General features: G+C 40.2%; 3 protein-coding genes and 1 long non-coding RNA gene across 8 annotated transcripts in view; 3 read left to right on the top strand and 1 right to left on the bottom strand.

Moving 5' to 3' along the window:
- The window catches only part of LOC123976572 (gastrula zinc finger protein XlCGF57.1-like), an 18,023-nt gene extending 14,748 nt beyond the window's left edge, over nucleotides 1–3,275 (bottom strand). The window contains exons 1-2 of one of the 3 annotated variants that reach the window (XM_046058855.1): nucleotides 2,894–3,275; nucleotides 10–880 (exon numbers count right to left, since the gene is read on the bottom strand). In XM_046058855.1, coding sequence (XP_045914811.1) covers nucleotides 10–880; nucleotides 2,894–3,053 — 1,031 coding nt within the window. In that variant the 5' untranslated portion in view covers nucleotides 3,054–3,275. The remainder of the gene's footprint in view (nucleotides 1–9; nucleotides 881–2,893) is intronic. The other 2 variants (XM_046058856.1, XM_046058853.1) reach the window with 2 other exon arrangements.
- Nucleotides 3,276–7,172: 3,897 nt separating this feature from the next.
- LOC123976618 lies at nucleotides 7,173–7,748 on the top strand. Its single transcript, XR_006826396.1, has 2 exons — nucleotides 7,173–7,293; nucleotides 7,539–7,748. It is a non-coding gene; the product is annotated as an uncharacterized LOC123976618 (long non-coding RNA).
- A 1,474-nt stretch (nucleotides 7,749–9,222) lies between these two features.
- Nucleotides 9,223–18,956, top strand: part of LOC123976543 (zinc finger protein 436-like) — a 161,196-nt gene continuing 151,462 nt past the window's right edge. For 2 of the 3 annotated variants that reach the window (XM_046058793.1, XM_046058795.1), the window contains exon 1: nucleotides 9,223–9,577. In XM_046058793.1, coding sequence (XP_045914749.1) covers nucleotides 9,476–9,577 — 102 coding nt within the window. In that variant the 5' untranslated portion in view covers nucleotides 9,223–9,475. Of the gene's footprint in view, nucleotides 9,669–11,402; nucleotides 12,581–18,956 lie in introns of those variants that run through there. The other variant, XM_046058794.1, reaches the window with a different exon arrangement.
- LOC123976551 (gastrula zinc finger protein XlCGF57.1-like) overlaps nucleotides 16,888–18,956 on the top strand; it is a 74,795-nt gene continuing 72,726 nt past the window's right edge. The window contains exon 1 of the mRNA XM_046058810.1: nucleotides 16,888–17,385. Coding sequence (XP_045914766.1) covers nucleotides 17,193–17,385 — 193 coding nt within the window. The 5' untranslated portion in view covers nucleotides 16,888–17,192. The remainder of the gene's footprint in view (nucleotides 17,386–18,956) is intronic.

Here is an 18,956-nt window from a genome sequence, read left to right as displayed (position 1 = left end):
GAATGCCATGTGAATCTTTTGTCACACATACTGCATTTGAACGGCTTCTCCTCAGTGTGGAGGGCCATGTGTGTGGTCAAATTGGCCTTTTTGGAAAATCTTTTACTACAAACGGAGCAGCTAAAGGGTTTCTCCCCGGTGTGGACTCTCATGTGATTCACCAACGTGCAACGCAGACTAAAACTTGTGTTGCACACGGAGCAGGTGAACGGCTTCTCTCCCGTATGAACTCTTAAGTGTGTGGTCAAATTTGAGCTTTTTGTAAATTTTTTACCACAAAATGGGCAAGTAAATGTTTTCTCTCCGGTATGACATTTCATGTGGATCTGCAGATGGTCCTTGCTGTCGAACCTTTTACCACACTCTGAGCAGCTAAAACACTGTTTGGCAGCATCACATCCTGCTTCATTGTTTTTCAGAGTATGTAAACCTGGCTGACGTTCCTTTCTCTGCTTCAGGACATCACTACGGTCTTCAGTCTCAGAGGAGAGTGAAGTCTTATTATCTGGCTGTAAATGTCCACCTGGATTTAAGTTCCTGGCTGGTTCTGGTCCTCCACTGTCCTCTCCATCAGTTTCTGTTTTCAAATGCTCTGCATCTCTGTTCTCTTCAGTTTGATGAAGCTGTGAGGACTGAGGTTTCTCTTCATCATCTTCTTCACTCTTCATGGGGACAAGAGTGAATGGGAACTTGGTGATATCAGCCTCCTCCAGCTCTGGAAGCTGCTCTCCCTCCTGACTGGTCCAGAGATCCTCCTGTTCCTCTTTAACGTGTGGCGGCTCTGGTGGGTCCTCCTGGTCCAGCCTGGGGCTCCAGTGCTGCTGCTGCTCAGGGGGAACCTCTTTAATCACCGTAGACTTCTTGACATTTGCAGGAAACACTTAAAAACAAAAACACATAATGTAAAGGCAAAATGTAAATTACATTATTTGAAAATTTTAACAGCAGCAAGCCTTCAACTGACAAACTGGAGTTGTGAAACATTTTCAGCGTCCAGATGGTCGTGGGACAGTGAGCAGGTATAACTGTGAAGCCTTTTCATTGTGAGCCTGTGGTCTGCCATTGTTAAGCATGTTACATCTCATAAACATGGGGTGGGGATGGCGTACTGGATAAGACACATGCCTTTGGTGCGGGAGGCCTGGGTTTGATTCCCCCTGTGACATGTCCACCAATGTGTCCCTGAGCAAGACACTTAACCCCTAGTTGCTCCAGAGGCGTGCGACCTCTGACATGTATAGCAATTGTAAGTCACTTTCAATAAAAGCGTCAGCTAAATGAATAATTAATATTAACATATTTTCTTCATCCATGGCTCTCGTACACATTATAAACTTTGTGCAACGTTTGTCAGCAGTAGAGTAACATTAAAGCCAGCAGCAATGTTGTCAGCTGAGTCCGAGGATGAACCTCCTCTCCTAAAAACATTACTCAAAACATTATCCAAATTGATGGCGATTAATTTATTAGTCGACAACTAAGTGATTTTTAGATACATTCAAGCTCTAAGCTGATCCCAAGCTGAATTTATTCTTCTTTTTAATAGGATTTTTATATAGTAAAATACACTTATGAGTGTCGGAAGTACACATAAGAGTAGTAGTAATGACACAGAGTGCCATCCACAGCTGCAAGTACAGATTTCATTTGTAAAGCCTTGTGAAGTACAATATGTGGTCAGGAAGGAAGAGGCAGGTCTTAGACGCAGTGTGGGGCACTGAACTGAATGCACATTTAAGCACATCCCTAAAGCCTGTTTCTGTATCTGGCCTTGTGCATGTGGCTCTCGCTGTGAGGACGTGGTGGTGGATTTAGACCAGAGCAAAGAAATATGACATCCCAATATATCACATCACCGCAGTTTTAGCTTCATTACACTGACTCCCAGTATATTTTAATATAGACTTTAACATTTTATTGATTACTTTTAAAGCACTTCATGGCCTCTCTCCTTGTTATATCTCCCATACGCACCAGAAGGTACCTTGAGATCCTTTTTTGTCCGTTCCAGAGTCTCAGGGGCCCTGAGCCTGCCGGAGGAAATCAGGGCGGCTGAGTCAGAGAACTCTTTAACTTCTTAGAGCCTTTCCTGATGTTACATGATTTTATATTTTGTCTTTACTTTTAACATGTATTTTAGTTTCTTAGATGTTTTCTTGCTTTTATCTGTGTTTTATTGTCTTTGCGCTTGTTACAGCACTTTGAAACTTTGTTTTTTGAAAAGTGCTCTATAAATAAAGCTTATTATTATTATATTAATATTTCCATTATGGTCAGATACTCAAACACCTCTGCTCGACATGTCAACACTGCACAGACCAGCACTTAGTCATAGCCCGGTCATTTACAAATCCAGACACAATGAGATTACACAAAGGTGCACAATCAAAACAAAAGTATTATTATTATAGAATATATTTTTAAACAAACACCCTGCCTGGTGTCCAGATCATTTATTTATCATTAATTATGCCATATGATCAGGGCACAAAATTAGCAAAAGCCACCAGCTAAATGCTGGTAAAATAAGTACAATAATAGTGGCTGGAAGATTTCTTTCATTCTCCAGTCGAAAAACAGCGATGGTAATGAGTGATGAGTGGCCGGTCAACGGTGGTCAAGTTTGCACCCTGCATTGGACTACATCAGTGTTTGCTATTATAACAATATAGTAACTTGACATGTCATCAGGAAGGGGTTTGTTTTGATGAGTTGATTTTGTTAAAAGACAATAATGTTTTGTGATATAACAAGATGGATGTGTTATTACAGGAGGGGTTTATTGTTTAAATCTAGTAATAATAACAAAAAAAATTTAATAAAAGGATGTTGTTAATAGGAGGAATTTTATATTATAAGGAGAAACTGAGCAGATGTGGATGACTTTACCCACCAGCTTCATCTTTCTGCGCGTCCTGCAGCAAACTGCGCTGCCGATCAATCTCCTCCTCGTACTCTGATATCGTCCTTTCAAACAGCCCAAATATCTCCTCTGCAGCCGCACATAGTCGCTGGTTGACAAAAGCTCTCAGCGTTTGGACTTTTTTGGACATTTTCACACAATAAAATCACCTTTTCTCCGGATGAACCCAGTGAAAACACACGTTGGTCTCGATCAGTCAGTCTCACAGGTAGTTGTGCGGCGTCCTTGTCCGTTTATCTGAAGCTAAGAAGCTAAGCTAACTATATTTTGTGTTTATATGATATTGTGAAGCTGATGTTTCATCCAGTGCAAGTTTTAAAGAGAAGAAACGTCGCTCACGGAACGAAGCTGCTTCTGCTGGACGCCATCTTTGTTTACAAAGTCAGCCGTAACAGTGAAGACAAGCGTTTCCGGTTACTAACCTTCAAAATAAGGTGTACAACTTCTTCTTCTTCTTCTCCTCCTATTTCGGCAGAGTAGACGCTGTTTAGCGTATTACTGCCCGCCACAGGTCAGAGTTAGATCTAAATTCTCAAATACAATCCTGTATCATGTAGAAACTGCAGAAGTGCCTTGGAGATCATTTTGTGTTTCTCACTGTGTCCAAACAAAGATGCAACAGAAAAAGCCTCAATGAATGAACGAATGAATGAATGAATGAAGAAATGAGTAAACCAATCTTCAATCCAAGCTGCTCCACATACCACATACAAACTCGGCTCTCCCGCTAACTGGATCTCTAGATCCATCTGTAAAAACAATTAAAGTGCCCTCACTGATTGAATTAAGATATTCCACTATACTCGGGGTCGCTTTCCTCAATTCAGGCATCACCCAATAAGGCATAGGTAGCCGTCTTGTGTGCTCTACAATACCTCCCTGTTCCAAGCCCAGCTTCCTTGCCCGCTGATTTACAGTGACAAAAAAATATTATTTTTATCACCAGCAGTCTCTTGTAACAGACATCTTGCTGAGAAGGTATGATTACACCCCCTAAGTTTTAGTGGAACCCTAACTTAATGCGCCTTAACCACAAGGGCATTTCTCCCATTTCAACGAGCAGCGTAGGGACCGGGGAAGTCCTGAGGGCCCCACAGCAGATCCTCAAAGCCTTAGCCAGGACAGTTTTAGAAGCAGATCCATACACAAAACTCCCATAATCAAGAGCAGATCTGATCAAGACCCCCCCCCCCCCCCCCCCCCCCCCCCCCCCCCCCCCCTCACACCCAGCCAGACTTCTCATAACATTCTACCAGTTCAGGTCTACCAGTCCATTGCAGGGCCACACATAGACAAACAACCACTCAAACCTAAAGACACCAATTAACCTAGCCTGCATGTCTTTGGAGGGTGGGCGGAAGCCGGAGCACCCGGAGAGAACCCACGCAGATACATGGACAACATGCAAACTCCACACAGACAAGACCTTCTTGCTGTGAGGCGACAGTGCTAACCGCTGCACCACCGCGCCGCCCACCCATACATATACAGCCCTATATTAGGTAACTTTCTTTTAAAACCAAATACAACATATTTAGTCTTAGATGCAGAAATGAAGCCCCACGTGTTTCTCTATAGACAATAATACTCTTTGAACCTGTTTTAAAACAAACATTTCCAGATGGCCCCGTCATCTGCAAATAGAGACAACCCAAATCCTCTCTCTGTTTTGTCAAAGATACTCATTATATTAAATAAAACTGGACAGGTAACACTTCCTTGGGGGGTTCCAGTCTCTATTTCAACAGTCTTTGAACAGACATTACTGTCACGATCCTGTCCTGAGCGCTGTGTTTTGTGTTTTGTATCTGGATGTTAGTCCTGTCATCTGTTCCGTTTAGTTCTCAGAGTTTATTTATCATTTATCAGTTAGGTATCTGTTATCTATGTTGTTGTTTCTGTTTGCCAGGTGTCATTTATGTCCTCTGATGGTTTCATTAATCTGTTTTTTTTTTCATTCTGCTTTAGTCTCTGTATAGCCTTTATTATTTTATTCATCCGCATCTTTAAGCTACTTAGTATCTGTCTTGTCTCTTGTCTTAGTTCCCAGTCCTGTGTCTTAGTGTTTATTTCCGGTCTGTGAACTTCTGTGTTGTTTTGCCTAGAGGCCTGTTTCACAAAAGCAGAATTTAGAAATCCAGGATATGACATAAAGCTAGGCTTGACCTAGTGTGAACAGTGCATCCTGGGTTTATCAGTTTCACAAAGGCCAAACCAGGCTCAGAAGGTGCGACTATGTCAAGCCAGGTGTCAGTAATTCTGATAAATGGGCGTCAACAGCTTTCTTCAAGAGACCACACGGTCGATCACAGATTCATTGATGCTGAAACCCATTAAAGACGTGTACAGCGTATTTTATTCACTGTTACTCACTGTGTGTAAAGAAGGTTTATGATGAAAAAATGCACATAATTTTAAAAACAAGTAAAGAAAGAAACACAACCACAGTATTAAAACAGCGAGAAAAAGCGCGGCAGAGAATAGAGGACCGACTTAATAAGTAAGTAGCTAAAAGTATCACTGCTCCTGTATACAGATATACAGGTAGGTAGATAGAAAAAGTAACTTTGTGTTGAAAAGTGTTGGGGACTTAAGAGCTCAGATCAGGGGTGTGACGATTCAATGCTGTGATGAGTGGGGAGTCTGGGGGTCTTCCCCCAGATGTTTTTGAGCATTAAACACATTTTCTGACTTCTGGAAAATATTCTGCACCAAAATGTTGTACTTGTTAAGTCAGTATGGATAATAGATAATAAGTCAGTGAGTGGTGCTCATAGAAAATACTGTATGATATTTTTAACCCTGAGGCTGTAGACCTACAGTCTGACAGCCAGTCTGGCAATGTAGTTTAAGTATGAGGACACCCACAGGTGAACAGTTCCTGCTGTGCTAATTAATGTGTTTTACAAACTGTCAGATGTCTGAACTGCACACACCTGGAAAAAACTAACAAAATGAAAAACAGGACTTGGACCTAGTTATGGAGATAAAAAGAAGCCAAATCCAGCAACTACAAAGAGAGGTGATCATTGCAAAGCACGCTGTAGCATGACTGTAGAACGATGTATTAATCATTGTTTTCTCTCCCGAGCTCCCAGCAGACGAGTGATCCCAGGGAGACAAAAAAAGGCAAAGAAACATTGTGGTGTCCCTTCCCTGTTGTTTCATGAAGAAACAGGGAACAATATAGTCTCTTTACTGAAGTGGGACTGTAATTTGGGAGTTTTATTCAATTATGAAACCTAATGAAAATTATTTAGGCCTATATCATGTGTGTGCCATAAATGTCTTGAGTGACATATAACGTCCGGTGCTCATTTTTAACTATATAACATCACAATTATGACTATGAGTTTCAGTTAAGTGATATTTTTAGGTTCTCACACATTCACACTATAGGCTGCCACACTTTCTTATTACTGTGCCTGAGTTACCTTTTATGTTATTTATCATTTTTCTGTACATGTGCTTTCATTCCACGTAAACCGACTCGCTGATGCTCGTTTTGTGCAAAGTATGGTGCACGCGTCTTCTCCAATTATGAAACCTTATAAACACAATCTGCTATTTTAATACAGGCTAATGAAAAATATGCAAAACAAATATATAAGAACATGGAATAACTGGAAAAAACCCCACTCTGATCGACGTGACCGCTGACTGAACAGATAAGGGACCAGGATTAACTAAGCCCAGCTGTTAGCCTGGTCTGGAGCAGGCTAGCTGCACAGAATAAATCGCCATGGTAATTTATGTGCTACTGCTTTCGTGAAACCGAGTCACGGCTTAATTCAGCCAGGATATCTGAAAAATCCCGGCTTAATCCGCTATCTAGGTTGTGTGAAACATCCCTCTGCTCTGAGTTCTGTTTTATCTTAGCTTCAGTCTGTGTTCCTTGTTGGTGTTAGCTATGATCTGTCTGCTTGTGTCTGAGTCAGTTTATTTTTATCATTGTGATCTGTTACGTCTTATTTTGAGATGGCCCGTGTTCAGTAACCTGTGTTATGTCTGTTACCCCAGTAATTCCTCTGGCTGCTTGTCAGCTAAGTACCTTGAGTTCGAGTTAGTGTACGGTCTTGTGTTTTGCGTCTGTCAGTGTCTGTCTGTTGTCCCCTGCTGTCACTCTACCTGTCGGTGTGCTTGATTAGTCCCTCGTGTCTTTCACCTGTGGATCCCCCTCCCAGCTCGTTAACCCATCTGTGTGTATATATACTTGCTTGTTTCCTCAGTCTGTGTCTGGTCATTGTAGCGTGTTTACACTCTGTCCCATGGTGCAGTGTGTTGTCCTGTTGAGCTCGTCTTGTCACCCTGTTTCTGTGGATTTTGGATTACCTTGTTTTTTTGGACTCTGTTTATCAGCCACTCTGCCAGTAAGTGTGCTCACCTTTTGTTTGTTGGACTTAAACCTTCTTTGAACTGCACTTGCTTGTTCTGTGTCCTGCGTTTGGGTCCACCGACCTTCTCCACACCACAAATCCTGACAATTACCAAACCTTACTTGTATTGTTTTTTTCCAGGAATACACTCACTACTATTTCGTTATTGCTGAATGCCCTTTTGATGTCCTGATGTAAAACTGACACTAATTCCATTGTCGACCTTCCCTTTCCTAAAGCCATCCTGGACATCCGCAGAGAGTCCTCTGGTTTCCATAAAACACACCAGTCTGTTGGTTACCATCCTCTCCATGACTTTACAAAGCACTGCTCTGAACTAGGGTCAGATGCCTCTTTGCCTGGCTTCAAGATAGACCACAACTGCATGTTTCCATTCCTTAGGCAAATAGCCCTCAGCCCACAAAGTATTAAACAAAGCTAAGATTTCATCAAGTGCACTGTCATCCAGATGTTTAAACAACTCATAAGACAGCCTCTCTTCCCCTGGGGTAGTATTTGCCCCAGACATAATTGCATCATTCAACTCTTTTGTTGTAAAAAAAAAAACAGATAAATGGGATTATCATTTTTTCAAACTCCTTTCCAGCTTCCACTGATTAACTGCCATCAACTCTGTTCTCCTGCGCCTCTCAGCCCCCATTCTCTCTGATCTTCTGCTTGAAAACTGTCAACACACATGTCTGCTTTTTTCTTTATTGGAAGCTGCTACCGTCTCTATAACACTGGTATCAATCTTCTTTTATATACCCCTGACATTCTACGTATTGCTGACCACAACAGGAGTCTCAGGGCCTAGCGTACCACAAAACTTCTTATTTTAGGATCTCATAAATAAAAGAATATCTCGTAATTTTGTGACAACTATGAAAATATATTTTTATTCATTTATTTTACACTGCCACAAGCATTTTGCTATGAGCTACGAACTACTAGTTTTTTTATTTTTGTAGTAAATTGTCGAGTAAAATCAGTACATTTACTCAAGTGCTTAAGTATAAATTAGTTTTTTGTACTTTATTTGAGTATAATCTTTTCACGCCTTTTTCTACTTCTAGTCTACAAAATCTCAGAGGGAAATATTGTTCTTTTGACATTTATCTGACAACTTCAGTTACTTTACGACTTAGACTTAAACAGACTTTATTGTCATTGTCAAGTATATGCAATATAAAATGGAATAAAAATATAGCTAAACGATACAGAAACTGAATAAAATAAATTTAATTTAATATTTTGATGTTTGTCAGGAATGTAGCAGCAACAAGTTGAGCGAGAAGAGTTTTTAAAAAAATATGACGTTTTGTTATAAATTAAAACCCCAACAGTTTATACATACAGCTAGTACATTAGTTAAACATAAATTTAATTGGCAACTACTTTGATAATTGCTTAAATAATTTTTTATAATGTTTTTTATAACATTTTGTGGTTTTCCAGCTTCGCAAATGTAAATATTTTCTGCTTTTCTTTTTTATTATTTTGATAAGTTTGAGGTTTGGACTGACAAGATAAGCGCTGTGACAACATTTCTTACTATTTCTAAACTTTTTACAATCCATGAATGGAATAATCCATAATGAAAAAAGGTATAAACTGCAGCCTGATACAAATAGTTCAACCTCAACCAACAGTAAAATCCTACTTTTGCATGAATACGTTAGTAAAAATATAATAATAATCTAATTGTATATAATAGTCTGACAGTCACAGGGGTACTTTATCCTGATTATACATAGCCTACATACTTTTTCTTTAGTAACATTTTCAATGCAAAACTTTTACTTGCAACAGAGAATTTTTACAGTGAGGTATTAGTACTTTTAAATGCTCTTATTTTGATACTACAGAAGGAGAAGAAGTGCACCGGAAGTGATCTGTTTCGCTGTGGTTAAACCCTGCAGAGCGAAATGACCCGTAGGAAGAAGCTTTCTGTCTTTTTGCCGTTAAATACTTAACCTGACATACAACAGGAGTTATCCACTGGAGCATCTGTGTGTCTGGATAAACCTGAATTAATTAACTTTATGAGTGATCCCGAATGTTTTACCCTCCGTTAGCCTGCATAGTTAATGAAGTTAGCTTAGCTCGACTGGTGAGACCAAACTGTGTTTTCACGGAGTTCTTGTGAAGAAAAAGTCGCTGTCTCCGTGTGAAAATGTCTAAAATCCAGATGCTGAGAGGTTTTATCAACCAGCGACTAACTGCGGCTGCTGAAGAGATATTTGGGCTGTTTGAAAGAACGATATCAGAGTACGAGGAGGAACTCTGTCGTTCCAAAGAGGAGAACCAGAGAGAACCAGAACATCTGGACACCTGTATGAACCCTGATGTTCAGTTGCACAGAGCTGGTCTGTAAACTTTTTATTGTTCTTCTCAGTTCTTGTCAGTTAAAACAGCTGCGAAACTAGCCACTGCCCCCCAGAATAGCAATGCGCCCATATTTTAAACCTTACGGTAAATACGATGACTCCAGTCTGTGGGTGAATCAGTTCAGTTATTTGGATTAAGAGCTGCAGATACTTCACATTAAATACCTCAACTAGAGCATCATGACCGGAGACCCCAGTGGAGAAAAATGCACACAAGGTAGTTGTCATTCAGCTCAAGGCTGCATAACGAAACTAAATGTGTAGTTCCTTCGTGCTACACACACAACATATAATTAAGTGTAGGCCTATATTAAATATGGTAACATATAAAATTAAATAAAAGTTATTTATATACATATTTACATACAAATATACACCCTGAACATTCCTCACTGAGTTTTTTTGTTGTTTATATCTGGGGTGAATGTAAACAGCAGCAACCAGATGATGAAATGAAAGTTTCATCTTCACAATAAACAGGCTGAAACATGGGAAACAGAGTCCATTTTGACTGTCTTTGTGCATCAAGCATCATCGATGTAAAACCAGTCCACCTCCTCTCATCTTGCTCTGACAGCTCAGAACATGGACCGCCTGCCGAGCGCCTGATGGGGCAGGTCTCTGTAACCATGTGGGCACAGCAGTCTCTGAATTCCGTTGCTTGGTCAACTTGGTCTCATTTTGTCCAGACTGGATCTTTAGGAGCAGAAATAAGTCCAAGCTGAGCGATCACCACACCCGCCGTGGCGCCTTGTCCGGTTGTTTGTGCCGGGTGGATTGTGGTCCGCTGCTCTCTAATCCAAAAACCCCATCTTCATCTTCCAATGACTGTATTTTTTAAGTGCAGTGAAGTTTGAAGAAGCTTCCAGCTGTGTGCAGTAGTCTGTACTTTAAATCCTGTCCCGGTCAACGTCCATGTAGTTTAAAGTGGATCTCTGAGTTTTTAAGAGTAAGAGGTGAGAGGAGTCTGGGGATGCTTTGCCCTCATGTGCAGGTTTTGCTCTGGGGGACAGAGATCCAATTTCAATGATGATAACGAAGTTACAATCCCAGGTGTAAATAAGGTTGTGAGGATTCTGTGATAGAGAAGGGATCGTCCAGCCGCACTGTGTTAAGGCAAGGTCCAGTGACGAAAGTGTAGCTTTTAGAAGAGAAAAAATGTATTTAAAATAAATACAAGCATTTAAAAATGTGTGTGCCTCACTTATTGCCTGGTTTGCACCCCCTCCTTATAAATACAAGTCCGTAAGTAACTCTGAAGGATTCAATATGCGTTTAATGTTGTGCATACAAATCTGACGGAGCGCTTCAGCTCTCCGGTGCCCCCCTGAGGAGGCTTTTGTCTTCCTCAACTTGGCGTCGTCCTGCTGAATGTGTGTTACAGTCCATATCCTGTCATTTTGCGATGGTTAAAATTGCATCCCGACTGATAATAAACCACCTGTAATGTTTATCGATCTGAATATGGCTCAAGTAGTCTAATAATAACTGTAAGGATGTTTTCCAATATGAAAAATACCATTTTGCTTCTTTATGCAAGGACATTTCCTTTGAGTTACTCTGAAGCTGCATATCAAACAGATATCGACACATCAGTCAGGAAAGTCTTCCCGTCTGCTTATCAGTTGAGCTCATGTGAGGTCCCAACCACAAGGTAGAGAGTGTTGCAGTCAGTTTTTTAGAATCTGGGTGTGTTTTTATTATTCTCCACAGACGTCCAGCAGCTGTTGGTGAGTAAAGAAGAGGTTCCCCCTGAGCAGCAGCAGCAGTGGAGCCCCAGGCTGGACCAGGAGGACCCACCAGAGCCGCCACACATTAAACAGGAACAGGAGGAGCTCTGGACCAGTCAGGAGGGAGAGCAGCTTCCAGAACTGGAGGAGGCTGATATCACCAAGTTCCCATTCACTCTTGTCCCTGTGAAGAGTGAAGAAGATGATGAAGAGAAACCTCAGTCCTCACAGCTTCATCAAAGCCAGACTGAACAGATGGAAACAGAAACTGATGGAAAGGACTGTGCAGGACCTGAACCAGCCAGGAACTTTAAGTCAGATAGTCGTTTACAACCAACTCTAAGTTATGAAACATCACACGTTAATAAACATGTGGCTGAAGAGAGTAATGAGGACTGGACAGAGGCCAGAGGATCTCCTTCTGACTCATCATATGTTAATGTCCTGGAAAATAATGACGTCCCTGTGAGTGACTTGAGAAGCAGTTCTGTTAAAAAATCGTTTAGCTGTTCTGAGTGCGGTAGAAGATTTGTCCACAAGGGAAATCTGAAGAGCCACATGAGATGTCATACTGGCGAGAAGCCGTTTGGTTGCTCCATTTGTGGGAAAAGATTCAGGCAGAACTCAAATTTGGTCGCACACCTGAGAATCCACACCGCAGAGAAGCCTTTCACCTGCTCTGTTTGTAACAGCAGTTTTAGTCAGCAAGGGACTTTGGGTCAGCACATGAGGATCCACACGGGTGAGAGACCCTTTAGTTGTTCAATTTGCGGCAAAAGATTTACACAGAGAGGATCTCTGACTGAACACATGACTGTCCACACAGGCGAGAAACCGTTCAGCTGCAGTGTTTGTGGCAAAGGGTTCAACAGACAATCGCATCTCAAAAACCACAAGTGTGTTTGTTTCACAGACGCCTTTGTTAACATAAACGATCATATGCTGTGGCCGAGTTGATCCAATGAATCCAGGCAGTTATTGCAGGATTCAGCATCAATCCCTTGTAGTGAACAGGGCACAACGGGTGTGTCACTAATGGCGTTTTTCCACTACAGGAACTTATCAACAGGTAACCTGTAAGGCTTTTGTTTCGCGTTTCTGTTGTTTTACAAACACAAATGTTTTTGTTATGCGTTAAAGAGAATGTAAAGGGATGTGGCATGTGTTGTAAGTCGGGGGGGGGGGGGGCACTATGTTTTGCTAAAGTTCAATATTCACTGCCAGTCTATTTTTGACTGAAGCCACGTCAAGCAGCACAGAGCAGATGAACCAGACAGGAAGTCAGACACAGAACAGTATAGAGACTCATCTGATCAATTTTCAAAATAAAACACCCTTTGCAGACTCCTGATCGTACATCAACAATAAACACAGTTAAAACAGACCCCAAAAAATAAACAATTTAACTACATAGCTACTTAACCATGGTAGAAGCACAAAAAATCAAGGACAACTGAACAAATAGGCAAAATCAGACAGGCAAAACGCTTTTATTCTGAAATGCTCTAGGTGGATATGTAACGTTGGCCTGCAGGGAGCTGTCATAGTTGAAGCACACACAAATTAACAACACGTTAACAACGTGTAGGCTAAACACTCGGCTGCTGAAACACTTCAGTGAATAATGATAAACAACGTAGATCCTTATAACTTGGCAGCCCAAGACTGGATTACAGAACCAGACACACACCTTGACATTGGAAATCATCTTGTTTTTGGACTGAGCGTGTGCACTTTGCACGAGTGTAAAAAATTATAAATCCCTGGAACATTAAAAGTTTTGCAGCAGCTGGGTGCAGACCAGCTAATTCACAAGCCTTAAAGCCGTCCCTGCAGCAGATCACGTCTTGTTTTGCCCCTCTTGTTCAAAGTAAACGTGCAATTAAAACTGACATTAAAAGAGCTGTTACTAAAGAGCTCATTTGTGTTGTGAATTATTTATGTGTACTCCAGTTATTTAATATAATTTAATATTCAACTTCACAATCCCTTTTGTTAGGTGAGTGTAGTTGTGTTTGGTCATTTCGGGTGATATATGTGTATATAATCTGCAAATGCTGTAATCTGCCTGTGATATCTGTGTTAAATTTTACCAACACATCATCGTCAATCCAGTATGGGTCAGGCTATAGTCTGTGCGATGTCTGGAGGTAGTTAAAATGTCAACCGCAAGTTCCTGGAGCCCAAGGTGACATCCTCAAATTAAATATCTGATAAATGACAAATAATAATAATTCCAATTCTTGTCAAGTAATTTTCTGTCCATTGACTAATTGAGGAATCAGCTCTAAGTCATAACTATATGAGACGACAACAAATCAAAAGTGTGTTGATGCATTTGATATATTGGAGACTGAACATTGTGACCCACTTCTGAGCCCGAAATATCATCTTCTGGTCAAATCTGATCATGAAGAAAAAAACGAGACAATCAAATTGTGTTTTTAAAAAGTCTTAAAAAATATTTACAAGTCCGCTCTCTTTTTGATTTTTAATGCAGTTTTAGTTACTTATTAAGATTTTTGCACAAAACGTATGAGGAGTTGATCAAATCTGATGTTTTGTTATGAATTAAACTCCATCAGTAGTCGATTAATCACTGAATGAATGCAACTGTTTTTATTTGTTTTTTTGTGTAAAAACATCTGATGATTTCAGCTTCTCGCATGAAAATTGGCTGCTTTTCCTTTAAATGTTTGCAATAACTGGGATGTTTGGTAATTAATGTTGAGGTTTGTAAAGGCGTCACTTTGGGCTCTGGGTAACTGAGACAGCAGAATCTTTACAAACCAAACAATCAAACCTCATTAAAGATAAAAGTAAACTTTGACCTAATAGATATTATGCAAAAGAAGTCTGTGAAGATTCTCAGTCATCCAGGTCATAGTTATCCAAAGAAGGTTAAAGTCAAGGGCAACTGGAAGATGTTTCATATCTTCAACCAAGTCCACTTGCCCTTGACTTTAACCTTCTTTGGATATGCAAAATAACTCAAGAGATGAATGTTTTTGCAGGTGTCATAAGTCCAGTACTGTTTTAAATCATGATAAATTATGTTTATAAGAATGTTAATCCAGACACTGGGAAATTGCTTTTTTCGCTGATGATGGGGCAATTTGGAAACGAGGGAGGAGTATGGATTATGCTGTGAAGAAAGTTCAGGAAGCTGTTGGTGTGGTTGAAAATCTTTGAATTGGGGATTTAAATTATCTGTTGAGAAATCTCAAACCATCTTTTTGACAAGAAGATATATGTTTGAAAATGTACAATCAAAGGTTAGAGAGAGGGAAAACCATGTTGTTGTGGTTTTGATGTGTCGCTTACGTGGAAAAATCATTTTGATGAAGTGGAAGATAAATGTAAGAAAGTATTGAATATTATGAGGTGTTTAACAGGCAATGTTTGAGGAGCTGATCGAGTGGCGTTAAAAAGGTGGTATTGTTAGGTGTTTTTTGGCTTGTTCCCTCTCCTTTATTGAGTTATATTCCTTTTTTGTGCATGTAACAGGTTTGTGAAGTGAAAAGTTCCCATCTCCCACAGAACTGCCTGAAAACAGCTCGTTTGTAGTCCAGCCGCTTCCCTTTCGAAAGCTAAATGCGCCTCATATAACGCTCATTGAGCGGCTACTCCGACACGCCCTCAGAAACAGCGGTGAAAAACGGCGAGCTGCAGCACACAGCTCTCCTCTCCCTTCCAAACACTAGCTACCCTCCAGGCAGTCAGTGGACATAAAGTTGTTCCTGTGATGTAGAGACGGAGCTCAGTTAAAACTTTATGGATACAGATTAATAACTCACCGCTCTGAAACTCTTGATCCAGTCCGATAAAGATATGACCTCTTTAAGAAATATTTAAATTGCATTAGTAAGATCCGTTCTAGAATATGGATGTATAGTTTTTCGATCAGCTGCTAGTACATCTTTAAAATGGTTGGATAAAATTCAGGCCCAAGCATTGAGATTATGCTGTGGAGCTGTTAAGTGAAAACTAATATTAGCGCTTCAAGTTGAGGTTGGAGAAATGCCACTGATTCTGAGATGGAAGCAGTTGAGGACCAATTATTGGGCTAATTTTACAAAGCCAAAAAGACACACATCCTACAAAAAGGATAATGAATGAAAGTTGGGAAAGCAGCAAAATTAAAAAGGAGGTATTTAAAAATGTAATTGTGGATCTAACAAAGGAGTTAGGAATCAACGATTGGGTCGCTAGTCCAGCTGCTTTAATGCCAGCTGTTCCACCATAGTTATTACCTCAGCCTAGAGTTGATCTTTCTCTGCTGAAACAGGTTTGTTCAAGTAAAAACATTTTTGATCTGCAAGCTTACGTGAACACTACGCTGCATGAGAATTATGGGTACTACGTACATTTATTTACGGATGGTTCTAAAAACCCAGAGAACGGAAAATCAAGCTGTGCTTTTTACATTCCAGAATTAAAAATGAATGTGTTTAAAAGATTTACCGATCATTTATCGGTGTATGCAGCAGAAATGATGGCAGTCTTGTTAGCATTACCGTGGATCTAGAGGGAGTCAAACCCATGAGAATGATAATTTGTTCTGTCTCAAATGTAGGGAGGATATTATGTTTGAAATATTGTTATCTTTATACAGAGTGAGTAGTCTGGAGGTTGATGTTCAGTTTTTATGGGTCCCAGCACATATTGGCATCCAAGGGAACGAGATGGCAGACACATTAGCTATAATGGGGTGAAAGTAAATCAGGTAGAGGTAGCAGTACCACCTAGCAAAGAAGAGATCAAAGCCATATGTAAGGCGCAAAATTAAGATGCAGTGGCAGAATATATGGGATAATGGAAATAAAGGAAGACATTTAGATTCTGCAGAAAGTGCGGGAGGAAAAGTCACTGGGGAAGAGCAGGAGAGAACAGAGATAGACTGGGTCACACAAAGTTCAATGCATCTCACTAAATCCTCAAATTAAAGACTGGCTTTAAGAAATGGACTGGAATATGAAGGAATGAAACAAATGGACATTAAAACTATTTTCTCAAATAACAATCTCAAAAAAATGGGTTTTTTATTGTCTATTAATATATACACACACACGTTACTGTTTCATTTATTTATTTTATTTTTAATATATTTTTATTTTTTAACACAAACACACACACACTTACTGTTTTATTTATTTTAATTTTTAATATTTCTTTTTTTGTCTTTTTTTTTTTAAACACAAACACACATACGCTTTCATTACTTTACGCTTTATTGTTTAATGAAATGTATGGGGCTGATTGTTCTTATGTTGTGTATATGATGCTTTGGCAATGTTGTTATTACATTCATGCCAATAAAGCTAATTTGAATTGAATTGAATTGGTGCTTAAACACATCTCATGTTTTTGTTTTGTTTTGTTTTTTACAACAAACTGGACTGAACAGAAGGATTTTAGCAGATATGTAAGTAAGAAACAGAAGGTGGCGATAATGTCCTCCGGTCACAGGTCGCCAATAAAAAGAAGAAGAAGTTTGACTTCCGGTGGCTAACACGCTAACGTTTCCGTTTAACATATACTAATCCGGAGTGAAGCGCCAGAGCCTGTGTGGATGGAGAAACGAGTTTAAATTGGAACCTTTTAGATAGAAAAGAGTTCAAAGTGGAAACTTTGGTTTCACCTTTCATCTCCTGTTAGCCACGAATGCTAACTGAAGTTAGCTTAGCTTGCTAGCTGGAAATAGACGGAACTCGGCCACACAGCGCTGGTTGGAGGAACTCTGAGTCCAAACTGTGTTTTTCATTTGTTTAAAATGTCTAAAGTCCAGATGCTGAGAGGTTTTATCAACCAGCGACTAACTGCGGCTGCTGAAGAGATATTTGGGCTGTTTGAAAGAACGATATCAGAGTACGAGGAGGAACTCTGTCGTTCCAAAGAGGAGAACCAGAGACACAGGAAACTACTGGACGCTGTTTTCCAGCCTGAAGTCCGGTTACACAGAGCAGGTTTGTCCTCTTTACTGCTTATTCTCACTGCAAACCTGCTGCCTCTCTAAGATAAAAGAGTTCAGCGTCTTTGATATGATCAATTCCAGCTGGACTGGTTCTTTCCAACGGTATAAATATGTTGTTTTGGACAACTGACATTCGACCAATTCGGCCCAATCAAACCTGGATTGACGTCTGTTTTTATCAGAACCAGCTTTATGTGTACAGATAAGAGGAATTTGACTCACGATGTGCTTCCTCATACAATAATAAAATCAGACACAGGCTACAGTATAGAGAACACATATTTACAGTCATATGCAAGAGTTTAGGCACCCCTGACAATTACCACGATTTTCACTTATAAATAATAGGGTGTTTGGAGCAGCAATTTAGTTTTGAGCTCTCAAATAACTGAAAGACACAGTAATATTTCAGTAGTGAAATGAGGTTTATTGGATGAACAGAAAATGTGCGATATGCATCAGATCGAAAGTAGACAGGTGCATAAATTTGGGCCCCCAACAGAAATATCAATATTTAGTGGAGCCTCCTTTAGCAGAAATCACGGCCTCTAGACGTTTCCTATAACCTGTGATGAGTGTCTGGATTCTGGATGAAAGTATTTTGGACCATTCCTCCTTGCAAAACATCCCCAGTTCAGTTAGGTTTGACGGTTGCCGAGCGTGGACCGCCCGCTTCAAATCTCCCCACAGATTTTCAATGATATTCAGGTCTGGGGAACGTTGTACTTGTTCCTCTGCATAAACGCCAGAGTAGATTTTGAGCAGTGTTTTGGTCGTTGTCTTGTTGAAATATCCAGCCCCGACGTAATTTCAACTTTGTGACTGATTCCTCTTCATTATTCTTAAGTATCTGCTGATACTGAGTGGAATCCATGCGACCCTCAACTTTAACAAGACTCCCAGTGCCGGTGTCGTGCCAAGGTAGTTATCCCCGACAGAAAGTGTTTCCCCTGCCGCGGGAGCGAGCATGCATTAAGTGGTGAAGGCTGAAGTGTGTGGATTGTTTAATCTATCGTTTTAGTGTTGTTTTATTAACGAGGTTTGTGTAGAACAGGGGTTTCAATTAGAATTCAAAGTATCAACATATGTTTTAGTCAACAACGGACTGTCAAATCAAATAATATTTCAGTCAGTTTAAACATCAAACTGGAGGGATAATAAATTCTAAATTTAAGTAAACTAAAATAAAGTTCCTAATTTTTGGAATAAATGAAATAAAAAGTGTAGCTTGAAGTGATGAAGTGTAGTTTTAACCAATTCTATAATAAACATTCAACACATCTTAACTGAACAGCTGTAAGGCCTCCTTCTCTTTCATTCCCTCTTACAGAGCTACCAGTTTCCTACTTTCTCTTGTTCAGTGAGAAACGTGAGCTCTAGTTTGTCCTGCCAGCTGGACTGGAGATCTATGAGATATTCTGGTTTTGAGCTGCCAGTGGGAGGAACGTACATGTAAAACTCTGTACATTCTTGATTAAAAGCCACATGAATCTGGCGGACTCGACTCGCAAGCACCGGAATGCACAGATTTGATTGGCTGAGCAGCGTCACATGAGATGATTG

The sequence above is a fragment of the Micropterus dolomieu genome, linkage group LG09 (assembly GCF_021292245.1).
Source record: "Micropterus dolomieu isolate WLL.071019.BEF.003 ecotype Adirondacks linkage group LG09, ASM2129224v1, whole genome shotgun sequence".
Lineage (NCBI taxonomy): Eukaryota > Metazoa > Chordata > Actinopteri > Centrarchiformes > Centrarchidae > Micropterus > Micropterus dolomieu.
This window is presented reverse-complemented; position numbering and strand designations above follow the sequence as displayed.